This window comes from Melanerpes formicivorus, unplaced genomic scaffold (assembly GCF_026170545.1).
Source record: "Melanerpes formicivorus ecotype bairdi unplaced genomic scaffold, bMelFor1.0.p_v2 SCAF_1, whole genome shotgun sequence".
Taxonomy (NCBI): Eukaryota; Metazoa; Chordata; class Aves; order Piciformes; family Picidae; genus Melanerpes; species Melanerpes formicivorus.
This window is the reverse complement of record NW_027142353.1, coordinates 49,208,968-49,232,065: the sequence shown is the minus strand read 5'-3', so window position 1 is coordinate 49,232,065 and position 23,098 is coordinate 49,208,968. Positions and strand designations below refer to the sequence as shown.

At 40.3% G+C, this 23,098-nt stretch overlaps 1 protein-coding gene across 9 annotated transcripts in view; it reads right to left on the bottom strand.

Annotated features, from left to right (window-relative positions):
- The window catches only part of SUPT20H (SPT20 homolog, SAGA complex component), a 61,651-nt gene that overhangs the window by 13,939 nt on the left and 24,614 nt on the right, over window positions 1-23,098 (bottom strand). For 4 of the 9 annotated variants that reach the window (XM_068142587.1, XM_068142631.1, XM_068142647.1 and 1 more), the window contains exons 1-15: window positions 21,318-21,385; window positions 19,778-19,875; window positions 18,752-18,787; window positions 17,823-17,881; window positions 17,671-17,737; window positions 11,782-11,911; window positions 11,053-11,156; window positions 10,427-10,543; window positions 10,250-10,303; window positions 8,348-8,487; window positions 7,034-7,190; window positions 6,897-6,953; window positions 5,844-5,915; window positions 4,721-4,878; window positions 2,620-2,652 (exon numbers count right to left, since the gene is read on the bottom strand). In XM_068142587.1, the coding sequence (XP_067998688.1) occupies window positions 2,620-2,652; window positions 4,721-4,878; window positions 5,844-5,915; window positions 6,897-6,953; window positions 7,034-7,190; window positions 8,348-8,487; window positions 10,250-10,303; window positions 10,427-10,543; window positions 11,053-11,156; window positions 11,782-11,911; window positions 17,671-17,737; window positions 17,823-17,881; window positions 18,752-18,787; window positions 19,778-19,780 (1,187 nt within the window). In that variant the 5' untranslated portion in view covers window positions 19,781-19,875; window positions 21,318-21,385. Of the gene's footprint in view, window positions 1-2,619; window positions 2,653-4,720; window positions 4,879-5,843; window positions 5,916-6,896; window positions 6,954-7,033; window positions 7,191-8,347; window positions 8,488-10,249; window positions 10,304-10,426; window positions 10,544-11,052; window positions 11,157-11,781; window positions 11,912-17,670; window positions 17,738-17,822; window positions 17,882-18,751; window positions 18,788-19,777; window positions 19,876-21,104; window positions 21,210-21,317; window positions 21,386-23,098 lie in introns of those variants that run through there. The other 5 variants (XM_068142621.1, XM_068142641.1, XM_068142655.1 and 2 more) reach the window with 3 other exon arrangements.

Genomic DNA, 23,098 nt, shown 5'->3' with positions numbered 1-23,098 from the left:
AGCAATTTGAGCTCTTCAGGATGTCAGTTAATGGGGATCCAAGGGGTATCTTTCAGCAAGCATCTGCTGTTGGAGGCATATCACCAATTTGTGTCACTTAAACACTGAGTATTTTGTGTCACTTTAAGCACTGTCACTTAAGAAAGCTTCAAGTCAGCTGAACCTGGTTCTTATTGGTGACTACTCATGTTTGTTGGAAAAAAATACACCAGCCCAAACATCATCCATCAAGCTTCTGGAAATGTATAGAGTACTGCTCCTTCATACAAACATTAAGTGTACCAACCAGGCATGAGGCACTGCTGGATTTGCAAGTCACAAGCCAAGAAAAACTGTCTTGTGGTACCTTGATTACTGATGCCTCGGCTGCAGTGATCACAATATTGTGGTGTTTGGCATCCTGCTGAGTGTTAGGGAAGTTAGTACTAAGACAAAGGTTTAGAATTCTAGAAAAAGCAAACTTATCTCTCTACAGAGCTCAGCTGGGAGGTTCTGTGGGAAGCCTCCATGGAGGACAATGGAGCTAGCAAGTGCTGGGAGCTTTTCAACAATGCTCTCCTGGAAGCACAAAATCAGTTCATCCCCTTTTAAGGTAAGGGAAATATGAGTCTGCTCAAAACAAAAAGCAAAGTCTACCAGAGATGGAAAAGTGGATGAATATCTGTTAAGAACAAAGGCATTGACAAAGCATGCAGAGATTCAGTTAGAATAGGAAAAGCTCAGCTCAAATCGAAATTGGCCTGACAAGTCAAAAACTACAAGAAAGGGCTCTTCAGATATGTAAACACAAACTAGAAAAAGACAGAAAATATTGTCCCACTGTTGAATGGGAGAGGTGAATTAGTCACCAACACTGATGAAAAAGCAAAACCTCACCACTTTCTTCACCTCTATCTTTACCAGCACTGTTGGGCCCCCGGCCTCAAGAACAAAAATCCAGGTTGATGCAAACCCAAGCTCAGTCAGTGAAAGAAGAGATGATATGCTATTACAGGAACTTGTCCCTTATGAATTGATTGGCCCAGACATCCTCCTGAGAGTGGTTAAGAGTGGCTGACATCACTGTGAAGCCACTTTCCATAATCTTCTAGAAGTCATGAAGACTGGAGGACATCCCGCAAGACTGGAAGGTGGCTAATCATGGAATCATAAAATGGTCTGGGTTGGAAGAGACCTCTGAAGGTCATCTAGCCCAATTCCCTCTGCAGTAAGCAGGGGCATCCACAACTAGATCAGACTGCCCAGAGCCCTGTTGAGCCTCACTTTGAATATCTCCAGGGATGGGACTCCAACCACCTCCCTGGGCAACCTGTTGCAGAGTTCCCCTCATGGTAATGTCAGCCCCATCTACAAAAATGGGTTAAAGGAGGACCCAGGAAATTATAGGCCAGTTTTACTTCAGTCCCTGGAATGGACACTCCTGAGAGCTATCACAATTCAAAGTACATGACTGGGAAAAGTCAACCCAGATCCACCAAGGACAAATCATGCTTGGCAAACTTAATGGTCTTCTATGACAAAGTACCCTGCTCAGCTGATGTGGACAGAGCAGTGGACATTGTCTACCTGGATTTCTCCAAGGTTTTAGATATGGTTCCATATAGCCTCCGTGAAGAGAAACAGACACATTACAATCTAGACAAGTGGTTTGTAGAATGTATGGGGAACTGGCTGACAGTTTGCACCCAGAGAGTGGTCATAAATTACTTTCTAACTGCAACTTGTTAAAAGTGGGGTCCCCCAAGGACTGATACTGGGCCCAGTGCTGTTTAATGTATCTTCGTAAGTGATCTGAAGGGATCAAATGTACCCTGATGATACCAAACTGAGCAGGGAAATGGATACTTGGAAAAGAAATGTAGGAAGACCTGGATATGTGGGAAGAGAACCTGAAGAAGTTCAGTGATGATTGCTAATTTACTGTACAAAATGTCAAGATCAAGTTCATGTTAAGTGCTCCCATGATTTTATTATCATCTGTGCAATCATGAATAATTGTACAAACTGTTTAATGTTGAGGAGGCTGAAGGGAAACCTTCTTGCTCTACAACTACTTAAAAGGACATTGTAGTGAGGTGGGAGTTGGACTCTTTTCCCAAGTAACTAGTAATACCATGAGAGGAAATGGCCTCAAGTTGCACCACAAGAGGCTTAGATTGCATAACAGAAAAAAATTCTTTACTAAAAAAGTGGTCAGGCATTGCAATTGGCTGCCCAGGGAGGTGGAGTCACTATGCCTGATGGTGTTAAAAAACAAGTGTAGATAAGGTGCTTCAGGACATGGTTTAGTGGGCACGGTGGTGCTGACTTGATAGTTGGACACATTGAGCTTAGAACTCTTTTCCAACCTTAATGACTCTATGAAATAACTGTAACATACTTGAAATTTAGACAGTAGAACAAACTGTATTGACACACTTGTTTTCCTCCAGTCTTCACTGCTTGTTAAATAAACCACACACTATATCCTACTTCTTGACAGTTAATGGTTCTTATTTTCCTCATTTGTTCTGCATCTGTTTCCATAACCACAACATTAGCAGCCAGAATGACTAAAATAAACAAAATTCACTATTTGGCATCAAGCCAAACAGCTATGTACATACTATATTAATTTACCTTTCAGCATCAGTCTTCGAACCAATAAGGAACCTGCAATATAAAACGTGTAACACATTTTCAGTCATGAATTGGACTAAAAGAACAAGTTTTTATAATCACAAAACTTAAAGGAATGTCACTGCTGCTCTTTCAGATGTGCTGAAAATACAGGAGACACCATATCCATTTAATGAACTGGGTATTATTCAGTACTTGAAATGCAAACTTGGCTTCACAACTATATGTACAATATAGACACATGGTCTACCACAGACTCCTTTACAAGTAAATAACCTACAAAGCAAAAGGCAGAAGATAAAACTTCCACATTTTATGCTATAAAAAAGTGAATAACTGCTACAGAATTGCTACTGCAAAAAGTACAAGGGAAAAATTAGATGCATTTCCAGAATTCCTACATCAGAATTTCTTTGTTGTGTGCAAATGGATTACTTCATAAAACACTACAGATCTTTCTCTATCTAAATAAACAAATAAATGTTTTGTTTTACAGCAGTACAGCCAAAGTATCTTCTGCACTCTTTCACTTTTTATGACACAGTTTAAAGATGAGTATCCAAATTTTGATAAACTTCAAATCGTAATGCAGTGATATCGAAAAAGCCCCAGGCACTTAGCATCTACAAATCCTTTCAATTCCCAGCCTTATCACACTAGCTAACTGCAGGCTAACATTGTTGTTCTAATTAGATCAGCACTAAGTATGTATGCTGGTTTTGCCTGGGATAAAGTTAATTTTCTCCCCAGTAGCTGGTATGGGTCTGTTTTTCATTTGTGCTGAAAACAGTGTTTATAACACAGGATTTTTTTGTTACTGCTTAGTGGTGCTGCTTGCAGTGTCAAGACCTTTTCTGCTTCTTATACCAGTCCACCATCAAGCAGGCTGGGGATGTACAAGAAGTTGTGAAGGGACACAGCTAGCACAGCTGACCCCAAAACAGACCAATGGAATACTCCATACCATGTTATATCATGCTCAGCAATAAAAATCTGGGGGAAGAAGGAGGAAGAGGTGGTACAGGAGATGTTTGGAGCAATGGTGTTTGTCTTCCCACATAACATTACGCGTGATGGAGCCCTGCTTTCCTGGAGATGGCTGAAAACCTGTCTGCTGGTGGGCAGTGGTGAATGAATTCCTTGTTTTGCTTTCTTTTTGTGGCTTTTGCTTCACCTATTAAACTGTCTTTATATCAACCCATGAGTTTTCTCACTTTTACCATTCTGATTCTCTCCCCCATCTACCTGGGCGTGGTGACATAGGGCAGAGTGAGCAAGTAGCTGTGTGATGTTTAGTTGCCAGCTGGGATTGAACCATGACAGCATGAAAACAAACAGTAAATATCTCAGTCTAGGGATAAAATGTCCTGAGTATTAAGAAGAATTCAAGATTTTAATTAAAAAATAAGAATTACATACTAGGTAATAAATAACTTTCATTAACAGAACCAGCGTTTGCTCAGGCTCACTGCTGCTTGCACTTGTAAGGTTTATTCTGTTGCACAGGTATCTCCATACAAAGATTCTGTTATGTACAATAAAAGGGCCAAGAATGGAAAAAAACTTTGTAGAACCACAGCAGCAGCAGAAGGCTCAAAACAATTTAAAAGATGTAAGCTTCTTTGGAACCCACGCTTAACTGTTTATTTAGCCTAAGTTTCTCTGGAGAACCATAAATGTAATATAATCAAGTCACATATTTTTAGAGCATCAGGCAAATTTTGACAACAATCAAAATGAGCAGCACTAAAAATAAATAAATAAATAAATAAATAAAAGAGTGCTATTAGTGTCTCAAGGTTGCTCCACAATTTGAGTGGGTGTAAGTTTTATATTGCTTTTTTTGTTTGCTTACAATGTATCTTTAATGTTAAAGAGCACGCAGATATATCATAAAAGTACATTCAATATAGGATGGTTGCTTGGACATATTATTTTGGGATTTTTTTTTTTTAATTGGCTTCATTTGGTTCAATTTTTCAAACAAAACTCCTTAAATCACATTTCTAACTCTAGAGTATTTTTATGATTTAAAAAGGTAAGTAATGTTTGTCCTCCATCTACCAGATCGCAGCACAGTTTAAAACAGGATGTAACTTACTGTGATGGAGTTACTAGGTTGTCATTTTCCTCATCACCTTTGAGTGTCTGAATTTTACCATAGTACAAGGGATTGCCAAGAGACTGAAAAATGGTCAGTTTTGTTTTTTGAAGCTGATTACCAACTTCACATTCAAACACATAATCATCTTTTATTTCCTGGAAACACAGAAGAAAAAGAAAATGAGGTTAAACAAGTTAATGAAATACGCCAGTTCTATACAATACAGTAAGACAAACTCTGTAAGAACTGGTGAATTATCTAAAATGACAATGATTTGAGAAAAAGTTAAGTGAAGGGGTGAGAAGGAAAATAAAATTCTCTTAAAAAATAAAGACTGCAAACTCCAGTCTTGTTAGATATGGAAAGGCAGACTGGGTGAACATGGAGAGAAACAACTTCTTTTATAAATTATGACAATGTGAAATATTTTTTCCAAGTAAAGCACTGGAGGTGAAGATCAAGTTCTATTACTTTTTGCTAATATGAAACTACAAAGACATCACAATAAGTGCTGCTAGTAACAACAGTATCTTACTTAAAAAAACTATGAGGAATTAATGAATTTATTTATGGCTAATTGCATTAAATTACTATGGCTTAGCACATCATTCAATTTGTATCACATTCTTAAGGTTCAACTTAGACAATACAGAAAAAGGTTTTTGTAAGAGGTATTTAATATTAATCTCAAGGTTCAACTTAGACAATATAGAAAAAGCTTTTTGTAAGAGGTATTTAATATTAATCTCTTTCCAAATGTAACACATTAATAGAAATTCTTTTCCATTGATCGCTTGGGCATCTGTGTAAAGAAAGCAATTAGCTGAGCAGAGTACTGCTCCCAGTAAATGTTTATGCTTTCTTAGCTATGGAAGAACAGCACCTGTTACTTAGGAGATTGAAGGTGTTTTTCTTTGTAATTCTGGAAAATCTGAGAAAATTAGAAGACCAAGCACATACTTTTAATTTCATACAGTGCAGCATGCATCTGTGGTAATTTTTCTATGTCTATATAACACATGGAAGATTAAACTGGGGAGGGATGAGTATTCCCACATTGATTTCATTGAAATAGGAGGCATTTTAACTACAGATAGAGAAGTGTGGCCAAATTACTCACATGTGCTGGCCAGACAGTTGGTTGTGAGTCATCAGGCTTGATAGACTTTTCCACTTTGGCATATTTTTCCACCTTAAAGAAAATAGAGATATCAGACAAGAACGAACAATGGTCATATGGGGTCAGTTAAAGTCAATTTAGCACAGCTTCTTAACAGTGGCTAACATAATAGTCTTAAATAGTGAGAGCAAGAAACAGTCAAGGATAGCTTGACACTTTGTACAATATGCCTTCTTTGCGTTAAGCATTCAAGTAAATTAGAGAACCTTTAGAACTTTACCTTTTTTCTGCTACACCATATTTGCTATGCTAATACTTAATGAAAGCATGAAAAGTATCTTAAGACTACAGACTGAAATCACTGCCTGCCATTTGAAACTGTTAAGTGAATTCACAATACTAGTAACCCCTAACGACTGATTAGGTCAGGTACAACACTGTTGAAGAGCAAAGAGAGGGCTTGTACGCACGTACAGCATCATTTCCTGTGTAATGCATACTCTTGCCAGCCCTATTAAGATCAAAGCTACAATCTTGTCTAGTCTACTTAGTCCCTTCTGTATGCTAGCAGCATGTGTTTTGGCAGTGCCAGAAACCAAGAATGTGAATGCTGCCAACAGAATTCCCAACTAGAACTCTCTGTATAAAGAAATTAAACTATTGGAAATATTATGTCTCACAGTATAACAACATGTCAAAAAAGAAGGATTTCTGCCATGCTGAGAATTGACTAATTTCTCAATAATTTTCTTACCTCATTTCTTTTCCCATTTCCTATCTTATCATACAACTTCAAATAGACCTGTGCACACTGAACCTACAGATAAACAATACTAAAGGCCTCTTTACACTCTTAACTCATCCAAATTATTGTGCTATAGTTACAATGTATTACTACATGGTTTAGTTTGTGCTTATACTTTGGGGTAGAGAAAAGTAATTTTAAATGTCAGTAACTCCCATTGTTCAAGGTAGTTTTTGATACTGGCTACTTTTTAGTCACTTCTTCATACAATACAACATTCAATACAATCGCTAATGATAAAAACTTACATCCACTTCAGAAGGTGCAGTCAAGTAACAAGGGTTTTGCTTCCACATGTCTACGCACTGGAAGATGAAAAAGCAGTATTAATGTGTTAAAAGTTTCAAATTATTAGAAGTATAGCCACCTATGAGTCTGAACTTACATTTCCAGCTTTAGAAATTTTGAGGTCATACTGCTGGGCTCCTTTCCTCTCCTTTCTTTTCTGTAAGTAGTCAAGTAGCCTGAGCTGAGGTGGAGTTGAATAGTGAGTTACTTCCTGCTGTCTGTTCAGAGATGACCTGGAGTACCTTTTGAAGCACCTGTGGCAAAATAATAGATAAGCTTGTAAACCCATCTCAATTAAATTCTCCTCTGCATGGAAATGGCACTTATATTAAAACTAAAAGGCAGGTTTCAAAATACTAATTTAAAATTGCCATTCTGGATGACACAGTACTCAAACTCTCAATTTCATATGTGTAAAAAATACCAGCTTTCTGCTCAGGTGTTTCAGCACTTAGAATGGCATTATTTCTGAAATGCATAATTGAAATGCCATGTCAAAATGGGTAACTAACTGAGAAGATACTTGCATATTACCATAGATTTCAGTTCTGTCAAAAGATTTGTGTACTGCTAATCTAACTATAAAGTGACAATAACTGGCCTCATTTCTCTGCGTTATGCCAAACCCACTGATACATTAATGCTGTCCTGGACATACATTTAACACCTTCGTTTTTCTACTAGAATATTAGTTGATCACCAAGCTCTAATCCTAAGGACAGCTTGATTTCATTAGTGATGTTTTTGTAGACATCACCACTGGTTGTACACTGGCATACACACATCTACTCATCCACACTCAACGCAAATCTAGCTTTCGGTATTTCAGTAATTCTGACAGAACAGAGTTAATGCACCTCACGGTAGAACAAATGTGAAGCATCCCAAGCTTTTGTGGGGAAAAAAGTCAACAGCCATGCACAAAACTGAAACAATTTCAATGTTTTGTATATAGTATGTTTCACATTACTTTTAGATTTTCTAAAGAGTAAGCACATAAATAATTCATTTGATTTTCTTAGCTTTCAGTAAGTTGGAGACCAATAGGAAACGTATCCATTGATATATTTTACATTACTAAGCTGACATCTGACTCAGCTTACATCTGAATTATGAAAAAAAAAAGGACAAAGTCAAAACTGGAATATAACTTCATGTTAAGAAAATTATACACACACATTCTTTTGATATATGAAATCTAGCATGACATGTATCGACTACTAATTAATATATGGTATGATATCCAGCCCTTAAAAATTAGTTTCTTGGTAATCCTTCATATTCCTAATATTTAAGTAGATACTACACATGAGAAGCAAAGTTTTCCACATAAAGAATTACTTATGCTTTTTTTTGAAATGCTTCATAAATTTTCCAAGAAAGTCTCAATATGCTTCACACTGAAAACTACCGTTTCATGGGGCGAGTATTCATCTTCTGCTTGTTGTACAGGAGTCTGTTTGTAGTGCAGGTCACTGCTATTGAAGGATCAAGACACAAAGGCTCTGCTGTAGCCAAAATAAGTTGGCTCTCAAGTAGGAGTTTGTCCTCCTGCAATATACACAGCTATTAATAAATGTAAAAATCTCTAGACTCTTACTCTAAGTTGATATATACCTTCCATGTATGTGCAAGTTAAAGAAAACTGAATAAATTGGATTTGAAAAGTCAACAAAATAAAATATTCAACAGCTAAGCATCACTAACAATTACTATGAGTTACAAAAGCTTTGGGTGGGATTTGTTTTAAACATGGTACCAGTGGCAATGAAATCCATTTTTTGTCAGTGCCATAAAGATGATCTACCCATGATTTTAGATTAAATTTGAAATGGATTTGAGCATGACTGTGGCTCTGAAATACAAATCACAGAATGTTAGGGGCTGGAAGGGACATCAAGAAATCATCTAGTCCAACCCCCCTGCCAAAGAAGGATCACCTATGCCAGGCCACACAGGAATCATCCAGGTGGGTCTTGAGTATCTCCAGAGAGGGAGACTCCACAACCCCCCTGGACAGCCTGTTCCAGCATTCTGTCACCCTCACTGTGAAATAATTCTTCCTCCTGTTTCCATGGAACTTCTTATGCCTCAGCTTCCATCCATTGCCCCTGGTCCTGTCATTGGGTATCACTGAGAAGAGCCTGGCTCCATCCTCTCATCCCTCATCCTTTACGTATTTATAAACATTAATGAGGTCACCGCTCAGTCTCCTCTTCTCCCAGCTCCCTCAGTCTCTCCTCGTAAGGGAGATGTTCCACTCCCTCAATTTTTGTGGCTCTGCACTGGACTCTCTCAAGCAGCTCCCTGTCATTCTTGAACTGAGGGGCCCAGAACTGGACACAATATTCCAGATGTGGCCTCACCAGGGCAGAGTAGAGAGGGAGAAGAACCTCTCTGAATCTACTGACTACACCCCTTCCAATACAACCCACAATACCACTGGCCTTCCTGGCCACAAGAGCACATTGCTGGCTCATGGTCAACCTCCCATCCACTAGGACCCTCAGGTCCTTTTCCCCTTCACTGCTCTCAAGCAGGTCCGTCCCCAACTTATATCGGGCTTGTTCTTTCCCAGGTGCAAGACTACACTTGCCCTTGTTGAACTTCATTAAATTTCTCCCTGCCCAGCCCTGCAACCTGTCCAAGTCCTGCTGAATGGCAGCACAACCTTCTGGTGTGTCAGCCACTCCAGTCAGTTTGGGGTCACCAGAAAACTTGCTGACAGTGCTTTCTGTGCCCTCATTCAGGTCATTGATGAATATATTGAACAGCACTGGTCCCAGAACTGACCCCTGAGGGACCAAACTAGTTACAGGCCTCCAAGAGCATGCTGAGTACACCATGCTATTCAGCATTTAGCCTACTGTAACTGTACAACTGTACTTATTTACAATTTTCTTTACTGGAGCAATACCACTAGCAAAATGATGGTAAAGGAGCAATTGTGTCACTTGACTCCAAATGCTGTTCTAGGACAGTATGTCAAGGATGAATGAAGTAAGGTAAATGAATTAATATAACTCCAATACTGCCATTCTGCATTATCAAAAATTAAAGTTTGATTCTGCAAAACTTTTAGCAAATCCTATTGTTTGCTATGGTGTCTTGTGGGAAGATGTTTTTAACAAGTTCGTTTGGTAGCTCTCTGGAAGACACATCATGCACAACTTCTCATAGCCTGACAGTTTAATTTAATAAAGAAGCACCTGTGTTTTGCTTTTCAGGTTTTGTTAAACAAATAAACATTTAAAATCAATGTTATTGTCTATTTCCATATCACAGTAAAGTTTTAAAATAATTGTTAACCCACCTGTGTCCATTTGTGGTTGTCACTTGTTATAGAATGAACATCACAGATTAAAGTCTGAGGAAGAAGACATAATGGTAATTAGCTTTCAACTAAATAAGACTTCTTAAATTCAGTAACAGTTGATATGCAGTTTAGGAACTTCCATGGCACTTGTGAATGACTTAAATCACTTCCTACCTGCATTGTGGGACGTAAAAGAATGTGCTTGCTTTGGTACGTTGGAGATTTCATGTTACCGGACTGCCTATAGTCACGTATTTCTGCTATGACACATCCACAATGAAATATATTAACCTAGTTGAAACAAAAAAAACAGCTTGTAAGCAAAGGCCTCTGCTGCCTAAAAACTTTATTATATATCATCTAAAATTCAGTGACACTATTAATAAAACTAAGCACTAATTTTGTCAGACCAGTGGTCTTTACTACATACCCAGACATACCTCACACACAAGCTTCAAGTGTAGTGTTTTCATATGCCAGAAATGCAGTTTTAAGAAATTCCCACATCAAGTGTTTCATAATGACAAAGAACAAAGAATATTTTGCTAGAGCATGGAGTTGAAGATGTTTGGCAAGCTTAGCCATAGCAATCTCTCTTCTAACCCTTTCTCCCCAATATATAGTTTTTTCTTTCTCATATACAGCAAGAAAAAATTCTTTGGGACATTAAATATTTCAGTTCCAAATACACAAGTGTTTTGTGTCTTGGAACCACCTATGTGAAGCATTCAAAAAAAATAATAATCAATGTCTATAGGGTTACAAACAATGTGTTCTTTCTGAAAACCAAACTTTCAAACCTGAGATTTTTCTAAAAGATCAACCAAAATAGGTGGTAGTTCCTCTGCATCCAAATATTCGAGCAGCTCTCCTTCCTCGTAAGGCAGCCGAATGGTCTCAGAATCTGAATTTAAACAAAACATATTGCTTTTCAAGTCCAAACTTCAAAAATGTGAAATCTTAAACAACCTTGCCACAGTAAAATACAGGAATGGTAGAAACCTATCTAAAAAGGCAAAATTTTTGGCGTAGTATTTTTACGTCCAGTTTTGCTCACTGTGCCAAAAGGCAACATGCCTTAATAGCTCCATGGGATGGAATTTTTGCTCCCTGATGAGATATTGTATGCTTTTGTTGCACATTGCAGTACCAGTGGCATGAAGACACAACCAAAATGGAACACAGATGCCTTTGGTTAGAAAGCAGTGAAAGAAAATTTGATGGAAGTAATCTGAAACACAAGAAACTCAGTGAAGCAACTCAGGAAGCTAAGGGGAAACAGAACGGAAGGCTATTAAAAAGATTCATATCTACTCACTTATGCTGCACCATTAAGAGACCTTCTGAGCCCCCCACAGCTTTATGTAAATGTTTACTTCAAGTGCAGCTGTTTTATTTTGGTTGTTCTGCCCCCACCCCCGCCAAGGGATGATGTTAAAAGTGAAACAGTTAAACATAAGCAACACCACATTCTCACTATTCAGAGAGTATTCAGAGTATTTTTAAAAATTAAAGAGCAAAAATATTACCTGAGCCATTTTTTCCCCTGAGCATAAGTGAATAACCCTCATTTCCCGGATAGAGGTTCACTACCAGACATGACAATGTCTCCTGCATAACGAGCTTCTCCAGTAAATTCACATTTCGCCTCAGCTTCTGCTTTAAAAGTAAACATTGCTCATGAACATAATACTATCAAGTAATTAGTAGAAATAAAACCAATTTCTAGGATATTAGATGAATAATGAAGTATGTACTTAAACAAGCCCAGTTAAATTTAACTGGGCTCTATTCAGCAGAGTACATACACTACATATTACTATACATGCTTATGCACATAGAGGGTTTGTCTTTTTTCAAAGAATCACTCACTTCAATTAAAAGAAAGCTTTGAATTACAAATCTGCAGACAACATAGTTACAAGAATGACCCTGTGCTACAATCTGCAGTGCATTTTGTATCATTTGTATACCCATCATTTGTACCACCATTTAAACACTGCATATTAGAATCATAGAATGGCCTGAGTTGGAAGGGACCTCCAAAGGTCATCCAGTCCAACCCCCTCTGCAGTAAGCAGGGACATCCTCAACTAGATTCAGTAATCAGTATCACTAAGATTGGAAGAGACCTCAAAGATCATCGAGTCCAACCTGTCACCACAGACTTCCTGACCAGAGTAGGGAGGACACTACTGCCCACTGCAGGCTTGAACTCACGACCTTCCTATTAAGGGTCTTATGTGCTACCAACTGAGCCACTTAAGGTGGTTTGATAACACAACCAAATATTTAGTGCTTTCAAATATTCCTAACAGAAGCATGTATTTCTTTTCAGGATTAAAATACTGAATTACAGCATTTGGAAGCTTTCTTAATTGCATTGGCTTGTATGCACTTGTTGAAAACTGATTCAGCAGCTGTAGAGACTATTCCCTTACTTAATTTTAAGAATAACCTTTCCCATGTAGAACAGATTTTAAACAATTAATTAGTATGTTTCAAAGTCTTCATATGCATCCTACAAATTCAAAATTTTTAAAAACCCCTTAAAACTGAAAACAATAAATTCTAAATATCAGATGATTTTGCACCTTCTGGTTGGAGGCTAGACTTCATCACTGAATACCAGGTCTGGTTGGAGCCATCTCTATACTAAGCGTGCCAAACTACTCATTTCCCCATGCACCAAACTAAGTAGTAGTAGACTATTAAGCAAATTTATAATTCCAGAGATACTGAGAAGAAAAAGTGGTAACATTACTTACAGGGGAACAAAAGAAGAAAAAAGGACTGAAAACAAATCCCCAAATCCCATAGCAATATAATCTAAGAAATCATTTTAACAACTATGTAGAGGCTCAGGGCTCAGTTTTGGGGCCAGTCTTGTTTCGTATATTTATCAAGGATCTGGATGATGGGACTGAGTGCTCCCTCAGCAAGTTTGCAGATGGCACCACAGTGGGTGAGAGTGTGGATCTTCTCAAAGGTAGGAAAGCTCTCCAAACACAGCTGGACAGGTTGGATCAAGGTCAGTTGCATGAGATTCATATAGGCTAGGTCCTGCACTTGGGTCACAACAAACTCATGCAACTCTATGGGCTTGGGGCAGAGTGGCTTGAAAAGCTCCCCTGCAGAAAACGACCTGGGGATGCTGGTTGACAGCCAGCTGAACATGAGCCAACACTGTGCCAAGGTGTCCAAGAAGGCAAACAGCAACCCTACCTGTAACAGCCAAGGAGGAGTAGGGAAGTGATCGTGCTCCTGTACTCAGCACTGCTGAGGCTATAGTTCAAACGTTATGGTCAATTTTGGACCCCTCACTACAAGAAGGACATTGAGTTCCTTGAGCTGGTCTAGAGAAGGGCCACAAAGCTGGTGAAGGGTCTAGAGAATGAGTCCTATAAGCAGTGGCTAAGGGAACTGTGATTGTTTAATCTGGAGGAGGCTGAGGGGAGACCTCACTGCTCTCTACAACTCCCTGAAAGAGACTGTAGTGAACTGTGGGTCAGCCTCTTCTCCCAAGTAACCAGCGACTGGACAAGAGGAGATGGCCTTAAGTTATGTCAGGGGAGGTTTAGATTAGATAATAGCCATTGGCACAGGCTGCCCAGAGAGGCAGTGGAGTCACCATCCCTGGAGGTGTTAAAAAAACTGTGGACAGGGCATTTTGGGATGTGGTTTAGTGGTTGGACTCAATCTTAGAGGTCTTTTCCAACTTTAATGTCTCTATCTTTTCTCTTAAGTATATGGAAAAGTTTTCATATTTGTCTTCAGTGTGGACAGATTTATATTTAGTTACACATTGGGATTAATACAGAAAGTAGTATGAGAATTCTGTAAGAGTAGATTTCAAAACAGATTGTCAGGTTATGTATGAGAAGCGAAGAAGAAATTACTTATACTGAAGTTCTATTTCAGAATATAAAAAGAATCACAGAATGTTAGAGGTTGGAAAGGATCTCCAGAGATCATCAAGTCCAACCCCCCCTGCCAAAAGCAGGATCACCTAGGGCAGTCTGCACATGAATGCCTCTAGGCGGGTTTTGAAGTCTCCAAAGAAGGAGATTCCACACCTCCCTGAGCAGTCTGTTTCTGTGCTTCATCACCCTCACTGTAAGGAAGTTTCTCCACATGTTGAGGTCAAATCTTCTGTGTTCAAGTTTGCATCCTTTGTTTCTTATTACTGTGCATACTGTGCAAAAAGAGATTGGTCTCATTCACTTGACACTCACCTCTCAGATATTTATAGATGTTGATCAGATCCCCTCTCAGTCTTCTCAAGACTAAATAGTCCCAGGTCTCTCAGTCACTCTTCATAGAGGAGATGCTCAAGTCCCCTAATCATACTTGTGGGTCTCTGCTGGACTCTCTCCAGCAGATCCCTGTCTTTCTTGAACTGGGGAGCCCAAAACTGGACACAATACTCCAGGTGCGGTATCACCAGGGCAGAGTAGAGAGGCAGAAGTACCCCCCTAGATGTGCTGGACACACTCTTCTTGATGCACCCCAGGATACCATTGGCCATCTTGGCCACAAGGCCACATTGCATCCCATGGGGAACTTGCTGTCCACCAGGACTCCAAGGTCTGTATCAATGGAGCTGCTTTCCAGTAGGGCAGCCCCTAACCTGTATTGGTGCCTGTTGTTATTCCTCCCCAGGTGCAAGACCCTGCACTTGTCCTTATTGAACTTCATGAGGTTTGCCTTCACCCAGTTCTCCAGCCTGTCCAGATCTCATTGGATAGCAGCACAGCCTGACATGGTGTCAGCCACCCCCCCCCCCCCTCAGTTTTGTATCAGCAGTGAAATTGCTGAGGGTATTCTCAATCCCCTCAGCCAGGTCATTAATAAAGGTGTTTAACAAAACTGGGCCCAGTACTGATCCCTGTAGAACGCCACTGGCCACAGGCCTCCAAGTTGACTCTGCCACCCATCACAACCCTCTGAACTCTGCTGTCAAGCCAGTTTTCAATCCACCTCACTGACCAATTTTCTATGCCACATTTCCTGAGCAATAAAAAACCCCAAAAAACAAATGCACACAACAAATAAACTCACCCCAAAGCAATTCCATTCTTCTACCATTTGGACAGCATCAATACTACTTCTGTAAGTTGTTTTTAACAATACTACTTACTTTTCTAACCAAACTACTATTTTCACAAGCTAAAACCAGGCATTATTCCATCCAAAATACAACCACTGAATAAATTATACTAACGAGTAATAACCCAGAATTTTGAAATAAACAATTCATTCTTTCCTCAGAAATGTGTGTATGCAAGAAATAACAATGAGATTTATTTTATGGAAGCTCTTTGCTCCTTAAACACCTTGTGAGTAAAATATAAAATGGTTAGTTCAATTGTAAATGTAATTAAATTGTATTAAATTGTATTAATCACTGAATGCCAAGTTAATTTTATTTCTAGGTTTTGTTCAGTAATAGTTGGCCATTTACAATTTGGGGCTTTTTGTTTGCTTCATTTTTATTTTTTTTCCAGTGGTTAAGATGTTGGGGATGGAAGACAAGCAAAGGAAGGAGGACAATCACACAGGCTTGAGAAAATTTTTGGTAATTCTAAGCATACAAACAATAAGCAGGTAAAGTCACATTTCAATAAGCATGAAAATTGCAACTATAAAAATTGTCTTTCTTCCTTTGAGTTGGCTATTAGAGATACTAGCTCAGACCTGGTGTTAAACTCAGGTCTTGTCTGGAAAGATTTTAAAGATCAAGGATTAGCCTGAGGTGCTGAATTACATTTTGTAAACACTCAAGTAGTATATAGCAAGAGTTCAGATACAAAGTAACCAGGCCACTTACACTGCCTGGTTACATAGGCTAAAACTCCTAACTCTCTGGGACCTCATGCACAGAAAAATGGCACTCCTTCCTGAACATCAGTCACCCAACAAATAAATCTAACTTACAACAAAGCACAGATTCTAACAATGTTAAGCAATTGAATCTGAAACAGGGATACTGGCAATGCACATGGCATTAACACTGGCCCTGAATTTGACAGTAACTGTGTGACACAGGATTCAGTCAGAATGAACAAGTCACTCAAACCAGTCTAGGTCTTACTACTCATATTATACAATTCCACTATTTTAATAGTACTATAATCTAATAACCTTGTTAGATACACCTCTCCATTCTAGACCATTCTTTTACATTTTCTCTTTTCACATCAAGAGCACAATCTTTAAAATCATCTGCCAGCATTCTGTGGCAATGCCAGCGATGAGCAGTGTGAGCAATCTGGCAGTGCAGGCCTAGAGCCTGACATGGTGGTAGGCCATGTTCAGCATAAATGCAGAGCCAGCTAGCAGTGGAGCAAAACAGTGCTGTGCCTGCAGCATGTAACTAAAACAAGACACTGGTAGCTATAAACACGGACAGTTATCTTGGGACAACAGGACATGCACCTGCATCAACAACCTCGTTGTGTCATTAGTAGTTGGACCAATAATCTGTAGTAGTGCAATGTGTGGTCACTCATAGGGAACCAATGGAGCTATGCCAACGAGGCTCTCCGAGTTTATATAAGTTGTAGCAGTTGCCTTGCTACGCACTTTCCTGTCTCCTGTTTCTTCTACACTTTACTGTGCTATACTTGCACTACAGGCTTGCTCCATAGGCCTGCACCATAGGCCTGCAACACTGGAACAATAAAGGAACAATACTCGATCACATTGGTCAGCCGTATTGATTCCAATCTCCGTCGTCTACAGCATTCTACTTTATTACCTTTAAAAATTGATTTAAGGTTACCACATGGTCACTGGCCCTCCCATCACCTTGTTTTTATTTCAGATGGAACTAAGATTATACTATTAAATGACACAGTTTAGTCCACAAAAGTCACAGTAGCACAGTATAACTGAGGTTGGAAAGGACCTCGAGGATTATCGAGTCCAACCTATCAACACAGACCCCATGACTAGACCATGGCACCAAGTGTCACGTCCAATCTCCTCTTGAATGCCTCCAGGGATGGTGACTCAACCACCTCCCTGGGCAACCCGTTCCAATGACGAACGACTCGCTCGGTGAAGAACTTCCTCCTCACCTCGAGTCTAAACCTCCCCTGGCGCAGCTTGAGACTGTGTCCCCTTGTTCTGGTGCTGGTTGCCTGGGAGAAGAGACCAACCCCTTCCCAGGCACAACCACCCCTCAGGTAGTCGTAGAGGGCAATGAGGTCACCCCTGAACCTCCTCTTCTCCAGGCTAAACAATCCCAGTCACAATAGTTGTTTCTCTTGTAGTCTTAATCCTAGACAACTACAACAATAACCATAGTTCATTTATTATTTTTTTAACAAAGGAATTAAGTGAAATAAGTAAAGTATTTGCTGTCTAAATGGGCAAGTTCAGAGATGAAAAGTTACCCAGCAATTTCCACTTACCTTTATCTCAGGCTCTTTTTCACACTCTTCTATGTATAAATCATACAGTTTTTGAAATACAGATTTTCTGAAATGAAAAAAAAGCTTAAAATGTAACCAAAATTAAATTAAAGAAATGCTATTTTAAAACTCAATACTGAAACTCTTACTACCTTCCACTGGATAAATATTTTCTTTTTGGAGGTCTCTGACGAGCACTTTCAATGATATACTAGGAGAGAAAAGTAAAGCAAAAAATCAACATATATTACAAAGAAATTTCATGCTTGCTGCCATGCAGCTTCAGATCATTACCAGTGTTCTATGTGTACAGAAAGTAATTAAGTTATGGTACATGACTGTTTCAAAACTGATAATGATCTAGTATATGTTATCAACAAGGACACAGATCAGTTTAGTTGTGATGTGCAACATTTCATGGCTATGGCATGAGTTGCGCATAAAGTCTTGACTTTATACTCATGTTTTGCCATTACAGTAGTAAATAACACTACCCTAGTAGCAACACTACTGTACTTAGCACTACTGAAATTAACATGTCAATATACAATCCAGTTCATGCTTTCTGGCTCGACAACATTTACAAACCAACTAACTATTCCTTAACAAAACCAACTTGTAGTTTAATTTTCCCCTCGTCTCTTGCACTTACACTGCTTTGTCCAGACAGCTGTGCATTATAAATACAATTCAGGTACATGAAATATATGAACTAAAAAGGACAAAAGGTGTCATCCTCCATTCAATGTGGCTTACATTCCACCAAGGTTTTTCCAAATCTCTACTGTGTATCTGAAGCACTTTAATTAGCAGCTTAGTTCAGCATTTGAATAACGAGAAGTTTTCCAACAGAAATATGTATATCCCATAATTAATAGGTAACTATACATCAGGTAGTCAGCATGAAAGAATATGAATGAGAAGGCACTTGCCTCTTCATTCTCACTGGGCAACCCTTAAAAACACAAACAGAATTTTGCCATGTATTTCTGTCAGATACCTCTGTACAGCTGCACTTATTTCAATATATTGAAGACCAATATATTATTATGTGAAAACAAGTAACTTAGCTACTCCCTACCTCTGCACGATCCAATGCCAGTTCTAAAGCTTGTTGCTGCAAGAATTAAACAGTTGATTTTAGAAATCATATTAGCTGTTTATTCATCCTCATATATAAAAAAACAAATCCACAAAACCCTCTATTACTACTTATATGTCTTTATAGTTAGAATATGGGCTCACACATTCTTTGATATATACAAAACCTAGTATCTGAAGCTTCATGTAACTGCATCAACAGTAATGAATCCACTACCAAGTGCCTGTGCTTGTCAGGTTTTGGCTAAATTACAAAGTCTTAGAACAATGAAAGGCAATTAGAAGTAGGAATAAACATTATATCTAATAAAAGTAATAACAAACATTAACCAAAACAATTAGAGATGACAAACAGAAAAATCTATTCTCCTTTCTTAAGATTGCTAATAATTTAACACAAAGACTAGACCAACGTATTCCACAGAAGCTGTCCAGGAAGAAAACATTTAACTTTTAGGCAGTGATTCCTAAATATTAGTACAGTTATTTTTCTACAGAATGGAAACAAAGATCTCAGAACGTTACTTCTGCACACAAAATTTGAGAAGAGTTTCTTATGACATACTATTGATGGCTAAGAAACAAACAGAGCCTCCACTCCAGATTTCCTCCAGTGCGGGCTAAGGACGACCAACCCTAGGACAAGATACCAAAATCTGCAAAAGCTTTTTTATATCCCAAAGCATAGTATGCAGACTAGCATTTAATTCAAAGGCTTTAGCTTCTTTGGAACTTCTTTCACTTCAGTGTATCTGCAGCATACATGCAATTTCAAAAAAGAGCAAACAGCTTCATAGATATGAATACTGAGTTCTTGAACTTAAATTTGACAAGAACTTCAAACCAAAATAAATAAGTACTGCTGTCAGTAAAAAGTCTCCCTTGACCCCTAACTTTCCTTCGCTTAAAGAAAATGTGAAACATAAGTGGCATTTTGCTCATCAGCCACACAGCTACCAGACTTGGTTCTACAATCTGAAAATACAGTATCTGAATCGTAACATACCATTGTAGCTGAAGCCAGGTGACCAAATGGCAAAAGAAGTACTTAAGAAGTCTGGTGCAGCAGGCAAAGAATCATATTTTATAGTTACACTTGGGGTACTGGAAAAAAAAACAAGGAGAAAATATATCACTAGGAAATAACCATTTTATTTAACATTTTCAGTGGCTAATTAATCACTTAAATCTCATTTGCATAGCACCCTTTCCTCCAAATCATAAACAAAATGTTCTATGCTAAGTGCCAAGGCTCCTATTCTAATAGCCATGACTGCTTTGCATGATAATTTTACATTAGCTAAATAGTGAAATAAGTAAATACTTGAAATTACATAGCCAAGTACTCCACTGCAGTGGCCTAGTAGCTAGGCACCCCAAATACGACATCCACAAATGTGCAGGAGGCTAGGACATTTAGTGGCAAGCACTCAGAATAGTGAGCACACTTTAATAGGTTTGTTTTGCTTTCATGATGATGTATTTCACAGACAACACCACCACTAGCAGTGCCTTCTTAGCATTATTTTGAGATACTAGCTTCATAGTGACTCACAGTAGACTGTCAATCATGAATTACAATTTGCACAGCACTAGCACCTTCCTTACATGTCATTGCCTCCACACACTATGTCCCTCTGTCATTTCAGTTATAAGTTCAGCTAGATGGTTGTATGAAGAAAAACTAGCTCAAAGAACTCAATCTTTAAGTCCTGTTCTTCACATTATTCGCAATGAAGAGATGTGAAAATTCAAGTCAGTGTTACTTTCGACATTACAGTGCCTCATTATACTTGAAATGTTTACCTAAGAAACTCCACCACACACAATTTTAATTTGTGGAAGTATTGCAGCTACATCCCACATGGGCCTTAGTTTTGGTGAACACCTTCCTACATTTCAGATTACTTTACACCTCTCTCAACCTTGTTCAGGCTTTGGGGGGAGTGGAACAAAAAAAAAAAAAAATATCATAGAGAGTAACTCTTCAGTCCCTGCAAGGCTGAAACCAGCTGGCTTCTGGCAGACGGTGAGGTGATGCGCGAAAAAGACAGGTCGGCCAGAGCGGCGTCCAGCCGTGCTGCCCCAGCAGCCCTGCTGGTTTCCGGGGAGCCTTTCCGCCCCGGCCCCGGCTCAGGGTGAAACCAGATTCTGGGAGTGGGAGACCGAGAACACCCTGCACGACGGAAAGCGAGGCGCAGAGGTGTAAGACCCGCGAAGGAGGGGAGGCCAAATCCGTCCAGGCCCTGCTGTAAGTCCCGACGAATCCCGTCAGGCCAACCGCACCTCCGTGCTCATTAGAGCTGCCGCCGCCTCCACGGACATGGGCCTACCTGCGAAGGCGGAGAGCGACCGGAAGGAGGCACCGACCACTGCCAACCGGAAAGGGCTGGGCCGGGACGTACTACGGCTGGGCCGAAGGGCACAGGCTAGGCCCCCACTTCCCGGGGACCACCCGCCCGGCAGAACGCAGGGGGCCGCCGCCACCGATCCACCAACCTTCCCCACCCCAGCGCGAGCAGACCCGCCATACAGAGCGCCAATACCTGCCGGCCTCCCGCGGGGCCCTGCCCCCCACACAGCGACCCCCGTCGCCCGCTCATCCGCCCCCGCCTCAGCCCACCGCGGCGCCCCGAGCCGCTTCCGCCCCGTCGCTTCCGAGTCGCTCCCGGAAGGGGCGGGGCAGTCGCCATGGCGACGAGGTGGGCTCGGCTGAGGGTGGGAAGCGACTCGCGGCGTCGCCATAGAGACAGGAAGGCGGGCCTCTACGTCCCGCCCCTCCGCGGGCCGCCCGCGGGCTTGGCCGGTCCCAGGAATAAGCAGTGGCCGCTGAGGGGGCGGTGGCGGGGCGTCTGTGGCGGGCGGTCGCCGCAGGAGGGGCGTGAACCGGGGCCGAGAGGTCCGTAGGGTTTAGTGGTAGCAAAGTACTTGGGTACTTCTTCAGGCCGAGGGTGTAATGCCTCTCTGAGGATCTGAATAGATTTCCTACAGTTTTTTTCTCAGGGATATTTGAAGACTTTGGGTGCATATGCATTTGCAGCGCATTGGGGAAATTGGTTTCTGTGAAGGCAGAGAGGAAAGGCTGGGTGGTGGTTGGTGTGACAGCAATTCAAGGACGGGGTATTATCTGGGGAAGCTGTGGGGAATCTTTGCTTAGCATAAGATCAGTGCCTGAGTGTAAATTTTGCTTCATCGTAATGGTCTTTGTTTTCATAATTTCCGCTTGAGGTATATGGGAGCTATTCTAAAGAATGGGGACATTTAAGCCCGGAATAGACTGTTGTGAGTGTTTTCGAAGATGCTTCTGGGTAGCTTGCTGGAGCTGCTAGGGGAGTCATCAGATCATTATGCGAACAGCTATCCGTTCGAACTGATAAAAGCTTGTTTTAAAATTGCATTAAAAACCTGCTGCTTGTAGCATGAAAAAATAACTTGCCTGTTTTAAGGGGTTTGTGTGTCTATTTGTTTTTCTGGAATGTTCAATTTTCTGTGAAATAAGTCAAAACAAATGAAGCAGAATTGCGAATTTGGTATGTATGTGTTTGTGTGCATACTGGGAATGTCTTTGAGTTGCAACAAAGGGACTGGAAGTAGCCTGAGAACAAAACATTGCTGTGACCTCTCCTTCCAGAGAGGTTAAATAATGCGTGTGTTGCTTTTAGCAGTTACTTTTCTTATCAATTATCAGATCCATCTGCAAATAAATAATATGTTCTTACAGATTGATAAACATTGATTACTTGTTAATATATTTTGTGATAAAGGACTGGAACATCATCATGTTAGGAAAACACTTTAAAGAAGAATTTGTATCCTTAAAAGAACAGAAAGCATTTGAAATTCATTGTCCCTCAGCATGGACAATACATATAACAAAATCTTACGATCCTCCCCCTCTACTCAGCCCTGGTGAGACCCCACCTGGAGTACTGTGTCCAGTTCTGGAGCCCCTATTACAAGAGGGATATGGAGGTGCTGGAACGTGTCCAGAGAAGGGCCACGAGGATGATCAGAGGGCTGGAGCACCTCTCCTATGAGGACAGACTGAAGGAGTTGGGGCTGTTCAGTCTGCAGAAGAGAAGGCTCCCAGGTGACCTAATTGTGGCCTTCCAGTATCTGAAGGGGGCCTACAGGAAGGCTGGGGAAGGACTTCTCAGGATCTCAGGTAGTGATAGGACTAGGGGGAATGGAATGAAGCTGGAGGTGGGGAGATTCAGGCTGGAGGTGAGGAGGAGGTTCTTCACCATGAGAGTGGTGAAGCCCTGGAATGGGTTGTCCAGGGAGGTGGTCAAGGCCCCATCCCTGGGGGTGTTTAAGAGCAGGCTGG